The 8,305-nt window shown below is 43.2% G+C and overlaps 1 protein-coding gene across 1 annotated transcript; it reads left to right on the top strand.

The window, feature by feature from the left end:
- The first annotated feature begins 5,252 nt into the window (after positions 1-5,252).
- LOC141602118 (uncharacterized) lies at positions 5,253-7,232 on the top strand. Its single transcript, XM_074422431.1, has 3 exons — positions 5,253-5,636; positions 5,697-6,452; positions 6,834-7,232. The coding sequence occupies exons 1-3, from the start codon at positions 5,253-5,255 to the stop codon at positions 7,230-7,232; spliced, it is 1,539 nt and encodes a 512-aa protein (XP_074278532.1).
- Positions 7,233-8,305: the final 1,073 nt, after the last annotated feature.

Raw genomic sequence — 8,305 nt, forward strand, 5'->3', positions numbered from 1 at the left:
AAACCCAAAGTTAAGTTGATTGCAGCTATGACCTTGAAGTCTTATCTGAGGATGGGATGCCCTTTGATCTTGTGCCATGTGAGAGATGACCGGATAGAGAGTCCGACAGTTGATCAGATACCAGTGGTGTATGAGTATGCAGATGTTTTTCCATAGGAGATTCCGGGGTTGCCACCGAAGAGGGAGATAGATTTCACGGTTGAGTTGAAACCGGGGACGGGGCCAATCTCTAAGGCACCGTACCGGATGGGTCCTAAAGAGATGGAGGAGCTCAGGAAACAGTTAGATGATCTGATAGAGAAGGGATACATTAGACCTAGTGTATCTCCGTGGGGAGCACCAGTTCTTTTTGTGAAGAAGAAAGATGGGAGTTTGAGGTTGTGCATAGACTACAGAGAGCTGAACCAAGTGACGGTGAAGAACAAGTATCTTTTGCCAAGGATAGATGACCTGTTTGATCAGTTGAGTGGTGCATCAGTCTTTTCCAAGATTGATTTGAGGCCGGGGTACCATCAGGTGAAGATTAGAGAGGTGGACATACCAAAGACAGCTTTCACGTCGAGGTATGGTCATTATGAGTACGTGGTGATGTCGTTTGGGTTATCTAATGCACCGGCTGTGTTTATGGATTTGATGAATAGAATCTTCAGATAGTTTTTGGACAAGTTTGTGGTGGTGTTTATCGATGACATCTTAGTCTACTCCAAGACTAAGGAGGAACATGAGTAGCATCTGAGGATTGTATTGCAGACTTTGAGGGAGCATGAGTTATATGCTAAGCTGTCCAAGTATGAGTTCTGGTTAGAGAAAGTTGCTTTTCTGGGGCATGTGATCTCTATGGAGGGAGTAGCTGTGAATCCGGCAAAGATTGAGGCAGTGACAAAGTGGAAAGCACCAAAGAATGTTGCTGAAATCAGGAGTTTCTTGGGTTTAGCTGGATACTACAGACGGTTCGTGAAAGATTTCTCCAAGATAGCTAGACCTATGACATCTTTGATGAGGAAAGAGAACAGGTTTCATTGGGATGAGAGTTGTGAGACGGCGTTCCAAACATTAAAGGAGCGTTTGACCACAGCTCCTATCTTAGCATTGCCTGAAGGGATCGAGAACTTTGAGGTTTATACAGATGCCTCAAAGAATGGGTTGGGATGTGTGTTGATGCAGAATGGTAAAGTGATTGCCTATGCTTCTAGGCAATTGAAGCCTTATGAGGAGAACTATCCTACACATGATCTGGAGTTGGGTGCAGTGGTGTTTGCTCTCAAGATTTGGAGACATTACCTTTATGGGGCGACCTTTAAGGTATTTTCGGATCACAAGAGTCTCAAGTACATTTTCACTCAAAAGGAGTTGAACATGAGACAAAGGATGTGGATGGAGCTGATTGGCGATTATGACATGGATATTATCTACCATGAAGGGAAAGCCAATGTTGTTGCAGATGCTTTGAGTAGGAAGAGTGTGCATTCTTTGTGTACAGCTCTATCTTTGATGAGGTTGAGAGATGAGGTGGGGAAGTTTAGGATACATATAATACAGAGAGGGATGCCGTGGGAGATTTGACAGTACAGCCTGATCTTTATGATGAGATTCGAGGTAAACAAGCGTTGGATCCTAAGATGGTTGAGTGGAGAGCTGGGGTATAGAAAGGGACAATGTCTCGATTCTCTATTCATACAGATGGTAGTTTGAGGTTTGATGGTAGGTGGTGTATCCCTAATGATGAGAAGCTAAAAAAGACTATCATGACAGAGGCACATTGTACACCATATTCAGTACATCCAGGTGGTGACAAGCTGTACAAGGATTTAAAGAACACGTTTTGGTGGCCTGGGATGAAGAAAGAAACAGCTGAGTTTGTGGCCCGTTGTTTGACATGCCAGAGAGTTAAAGGGGAACAGCGACGACCACAAGGTAAGATTCAGTCTTTAGAGGTACCTGAGTGGAAGTGGGAATCCATTTCTATGGATTTTATCGTGGGTTTGCCAAAGAGTCAACAGGGTAACAACATGATATGGGTAATAGTGGATCGACTGACCAAGTCAGCTCACTTTGTGCCAATGACAGATACATGGACTAAAGCACAATTAGCTATGGCTTATCGGAAGAACGTGCTTAAGTTACATGAAGTCCCTAAGGACATAGTATCTGACAGAGATGCGAGATTTATCTCAAGGTTTTGGAAAGAGTTGCAAGAATCTTTGGGAACAACTTTGAAGATGAGTACAGCATTTCATCCTGCGACAGACGGTCAGACTGAGAGAACGATCAAGATTCTTGAGGATATGTTACGAGCTTGTTTGATGGACTTTAGTGGTAGCTGGTAACAGAGGTTGGATTTGATAGAGTTTTCTTACAACAACAGCTATCACACTAGTATTGGCATGGCACCGTTTGAGACTTTATATGGGAGGAGATGTAGGAGTCCGATTTGTTGGGACGACAGTGCTGAGGCAGTGGTTCTAGGACCAGAGATGGTTGAACAGATTAAGATGATCAGGGAACGAATGAGAGCAGCTCAGGATAGGCAAAAGAGTTACGCAGATCTACATCGCCGGGATATAGAGTTTCAGGTTGGGGACAAGGTTCTTCTGAAAGTGTCTCCTATGCGTGGGGTTATGAGATTTGGGAAGAAAGGCAAGCTCAGTCAGAAGTTCATCGGGCCTTATGAGATCTTAGAGCGGGTTGGAGAGGTTGCATATCGTCTGGCTTTACCAGATGCGTTAGAGAGAGTGCATAATGTGTTTCATGTATCTCAGTTGCGGAAGTATGTGAGTGACCCGTCACATGTGTTAGAGGCAGAGAGCTTAGAGCTAGATGAGTCCTTATCATATCTTGAGGTACCTAAGCAGATTCTTGACCGGAAGGTTAGGAAGACTAGGAATGGTGAGACAGTTTTGCTTAAGATCCTTTGGTCTAACCACGAAGCTGAGGAAGCTACATGGAAGGCAGAAGAGGCCATGAGAGAGCGTTACCCTTTCCTTTTTGATCAGGTATGTATGGTTACGGGGACGTAACCTTGTTTCTTTTAGGGGGGTAGGAGATGATCGCGAAGACTTTTAAGAGTTTTTATACCCTTTTTATGTTGTGTCGGTATGTTTATTGTGGTTGAGTCGGGTTGAGTTTGGGTTAGTAACATGTTTTATGTTGAGTTTTGTTTTGGTTGTTGAGTCGGGAGTGTTGTAGTGCGCGTCTTTGTCTTGTTGTGGTTTGAACTTCGGGGACGAAGTTCTTCTTAAGGAGGGAAGACTGTAATACTACGGTTTTATGAGTCTCTGGGTACTCTATCGAGTAGGCCTTACTCTGTCGAGTAAGGGTGTGTTGCGTTTTGAAAATAGTTTCTGACCTGTTGGGTACTCGATCAAGTAACCTTGATACTCGATCGAGTAAGGGGGCACTCGATCGAGTACCTCAGCTACTCGATCGAGTAGCCGGTTTACGGGGTGATGACTTGTCGGGTTTTGTTAATAATGCGATTAAGTATATAATTACTTCCGCCACTTTTCTTTAAACACTTTTACAACCTAATTGCTTTCAAAAGAGAAAAAAAACTACGTTCTTCGCATCAATCGCATTGTTGGCAAATCCCGGAGCTTGGAAGGTCGGATTTTACCTTTCTTTATACCTTTTTGATCCTTGCGTCGAGGGTAAGATCTACGTACCGTTTTTATAGTGTTTCGTTAAAGTTGGTTAAACCCTAATTTGGGATTTGGGGGTTTTGTTGTATTTCGTGATTGGTAGTGATTATATGTTTGTATGTTAGGAGGAGGATTCGTAGAAGAAGCCTTTTGTTATCAGCTGTGAGACCGTCTAACTGTGTTGTTTTCCAGGTAGGGTTTCCCTACTCAGTATTTGTCCCATAATGCATTGTTGGTGTTTCGTGATTGTTGAATATTATCGTATTCGTATTGTGACGGTTGTTGGTGGATTGTTGTTTGATGGTTGTGATTGTTTGTCTCTGGTTCTCGAGATGCGTTCTCGGCTGAGTGGAGTCACTTGCGGGAGTGGCTTCACGCCCTAGTTTCGCCCTCCGTGGAACCCGTCACGGGAGGGGATGTGCACATTAATGGGACATGGTTATCGCTCGGTATGATGAGCGGGGATTTGGTGGGTACGGCTGTGGTCCCCCACTGGCAGTGCTGGTCCAGTGGACAGTCGGTGACGGAGATTGATTGGAGTGGGCGTGATTGTGTGTGTGATCGTTTGAGCTGTTTGTTTACCGTGTTGTTGGTTATATAAATTGTGTGATTAGTACTGACCCCGTTTAATGTTTTAAAAACTGTGGTGATCCATTCGGGGATGGTGAGCAGTTATTGAGTAGGTATGAGTCGAGTTAATGGGATAGCTGGGATGTGCCACCGTCTGATGATAGAAGTCTTCCGCTGTAGCTTTAGTAGTTTAATAAACATTTCATTTAGCTGATAGACAGTTGGTTTTGAGAACTTGTATTCGTATTTTGGTATTTGGTTTTGGATTGTAACCTTTCACTAAAGTTATACTATTTAAATGTTGTTTCGTTATTGTCTGATGATTATCATTGCCATGGGTAACCGAGATGGTAGCATCCTTATACCTGAGTGGTCCTGGTAAGGCACTTGGAGTATGGGGTGTTACAGAAAGTTTGATACCAAGACAGGAAAGCATAGAACAGCCTAGCAGAGCTCTTAAACAAGCCAGATTAAATTATCAGGCAACATAACGGTTATGTAAAGGGGAAATATACGTGTCCTACTTTCATGGAAGACCTAGTCCAATTCCAAAAGCATCCTATTATCGCAGCAGGCTAATGTCTGTTGAGGAAGACTAAGTCAAGAGAGTTAATAGGGAATGTGCCCTATTTTTTAGCAACAACTATCAATGGCTAAGAGAGACGTTGAGGAGCATCCAACGTTAGTATTTGGGACATATAAATAGCTACCTCGAACAATTGTAAAGGATCAATCATTGATTATTGATAATTCATTAAAAATTACTAATTACTCACATTCTTCCTTGGTACTCGAGTTTATACACAATATTTGTATTCAGCCAATATAAGAAATACAACAACATTACTTATTTCTCATTCTTATCTATATCTCATTTATATTTTCACTTATAATTTACAGAACTAGATACCCTGACCATATATTAAGCAGGCCGGATCTCTCCAGAGAAAATCCTGCTAAAACAATTGGCGCCCACCGTGGGGCATCTAGTTCATTAATTCTCAAAAAACTTCCTCATCCCTCATTCAATACTCTCGCAAGAATATGGTTGAACTCACCCCAGAACAGCCACTAGCTGCTGCCTTGGTTCAAATCAAAGAACTGGAAACAGTAAAAGAAAAGGCGGCCCAGGCGGAGTCTGAGATCACTAGGCTCAAAGAATCAGAATCCAGCCAGAAGAAGAAGAAGTTGAAGAATCAGGCTTCAGGCTCTAAAACCAGATTTGAGCCTGGAACTCCATTCTCATCCATCATCAAGCAGATTTACTTCTCCAGTTTTGGAACTCTAGAGAAGGATGTCTACCCTAATCCACACACAACCCCTGATAGTGGAATGGACAAAACTGATGTAGCAATAATGATGACCATGCTTCAGGAAATCCAGAAACTCCACAGCAAGATAGAGAATATACCCGGAGTGCTAGATCCTGTAGCTGAAGTGGAAGCTGATAGCTTTGCTGATTCACCCTTTGCGGATGATATTGCAAAGATTGATCTCCCCAAAAAATTCACCGTTCCATATATGAAAACTTATGATGGGACCTCAGATCCACAAAACCATGTTTCCATATTCAAGCAGAAGATGCTATCAGCCTCGATACCCAGTGAACTCAAGCAGGTTTGCATGTGTAAAGGCTTTGGCACTACCCTGACCGGAGCAGCATTGCAGTGGTTCATCAACCTCCCAAATGGAAGCATCAAGAACTTCGCGGATCTGGTCTATGTCTTCAACCAACAGTTCGCAAGCAACAGGGACATGACAAAGAGACCTAGCAACCTGTTCAGAGTGAAGCAGCTCCCGGACGAGCCCCTCAAAGAATTCCTGGCCAGATTTGTCAAAGAGAAGGTGGCCATCCCCAGATGTGACAAGAAGACGGCAGTGGAAGCATTTAGGCAGGGAGTCTTGCTTGACAGTGACATCTATGCAGATCTCACCAAGAAGGCCTGCCCGACCTTTGCTACCGTTCAGTCTAGTGTCTTAGAGCATATCAGACTGAAAGAAGATCTCAACTTCAGGACAAACTCATTCGGAGGAAAGCAAAGCTATGGCCACACCAACAGAAAAAGTTCCTACCACAAAGGAAGCAACTCCAGATCAGCACCTTATTCTAGGCCTGACCGGTCTAAAGTCAATACGGCACAAGAATACAAAGGTAACCTTTCTAGCCTACCAACTATTCCTGAATATAACTCCTCTATAAATATTGCAGGGTTAATCAAACGCCTGGAGAACTTTGGAGACACAGTCAGATGGCCCAAGAAATCAGACTACCCCAGGAAAGATCCTTCAAGATGGTGTGACTTCCACCAGGACATTGGACACACCACAGAGGAATGCATTCAGCTCAGGAAACAAGGGGCGTTCTTCCTAAATAAAGGTTACATCAAAGATCTGATCTAGCAACCCAGAGGCAAAGATGAAGGATCAGGCAAAAGAGATCCAGGGAATAACAGAGATCCTCCTCCTCCTCCCCCCATTTATGAAGTCAAATTCATAAACGGAGGCTCAGAAATCTGTGGCCTGACCAGTTCAGCCGCCAAAAAAGTTATCAGGGAGTCAAAACTTCAATCTCCTTTTAGATCTAAATCACTACCCGCTGTTAATTTTGATGACTCTGACTTACAGGGAGTACCAGATCTGCATCATGATAGCCTGGTGATTACCATGCAAATTGGTACAGCTAAGGTGTCAAGGATCCTTATAGATGGAGGCAGCTCAATTAATTTAGTGATGCTAGACGTCCTTAAAGCCATGAAAATAGACGAAGAAAAAATCACCAAGAAGTCGAGTGTCCTGGTCGGATTCAGCGGAGAAACAAAGAATACCCTGGGAGAAATCAACTTGCCAACCTACGCAGAAGGGGTAGCCTCATATGAAAGATTCGGAGTCCTGGATTGCCTGTCCTTGTACAACGTAATCCTGGGCAGACCTTGGATCCACAATTTCAAAGCCATCCCATCAACATATCACCAGTGTGTAAAGATACCAACTGAATGGGGGATAACCACCATCAGAGGAGAATAGAAAGCAGCTCAGGAATGTTACACTCAGGCTTTGAAACCTTCAAAGTCAGGTAAGTCCCTTGCATAGCAATTAAAGTCCCCTATCAAGAATGCAAATATAGCTCAATCGCAGATGGAGACAGGAGAGGTCATCCTAGAACAAGATTATCCTGACAGGAAAATACTTGTGGGATCTGATGCACCTGACTCAGTCAGACCCAATTTGGTCAGCTTTCTTAAAACTAAGATGTCTTATTTTGCTTGGTCACATTTTGATATGACTGGTATAGATGCTGATGTTATAACTCATAATTAAATATCGACAAGTCATTTAAGCCTGTACGGCAAAAAAAGAAGAAAATTTGCTGCAGAAAGAAATGAAATCATCAACCAAGAAGTTGACTAGCTACTAGACATGGGAATGATCAGAGAAGTTATGTACCCTGACTGGCTAGCCAATGTGGTAGTCGTCCAGAAGAAGAATGGCAAGTGGAGAGTCTGTGTGGACTACACCAACCTGAACAAAGCTTGTCCAAAGGATCCTTTCCCCCTACCACATATTGATACAATGGTAGATGCCACCGCAGGCCACGAGATGCTAACATTCATGGATGCCTCCAGTGGATTCAATCAAATAAAAATGTATCCTCCGGACCAGGAGAGTACAACCTTCATTACTGAAAGAGGGATATATTGCTTTACTACCATGCCTTTTGGATTGAAAAATGCAGGGGCAACCTACCAAAGGCTACTCAACAATATGTTTAAAGATAAAATTGGAGACATCATGGAAGTCTACATTAATGACATGGTGGTTAAATCAAAGAAAGCAAAGGACCATGTCAAAGACCTGGAAGTGGCATTCCAAATACTGGAAAAATTTAACATGAAGTTAAATCCGTCCAAATGCCACTTCGGAGTCTTAGCAGGCAAGTTCTTGGGCTATATGGTGACAAAAAGAGGGATTGACGCCAGTCCTGAATAGATCAAAGCTATCCTGGAACTGGAACCACCAAAAAGTGTCAAGGATATACAAAAGTTGATAGGAAGAGTAGCCGCGCTGAATAGATTTATTTCCAGGTCATCGGAGAGGTG

This window comes from Silene latifolia, chromosome 9 (genome assembly GCF_048544455.1).
Source record: "Silene latifolia isolate original U9 population chromosome 9, ASM4854445v1, whole genome shotgun sequence".
NCBI lineage: Eukaryota > Viridiplantae > Streptophyta > Magnoliopsida > Caryophyllales > Caryophyllaceae > Silene > Silene latifolia.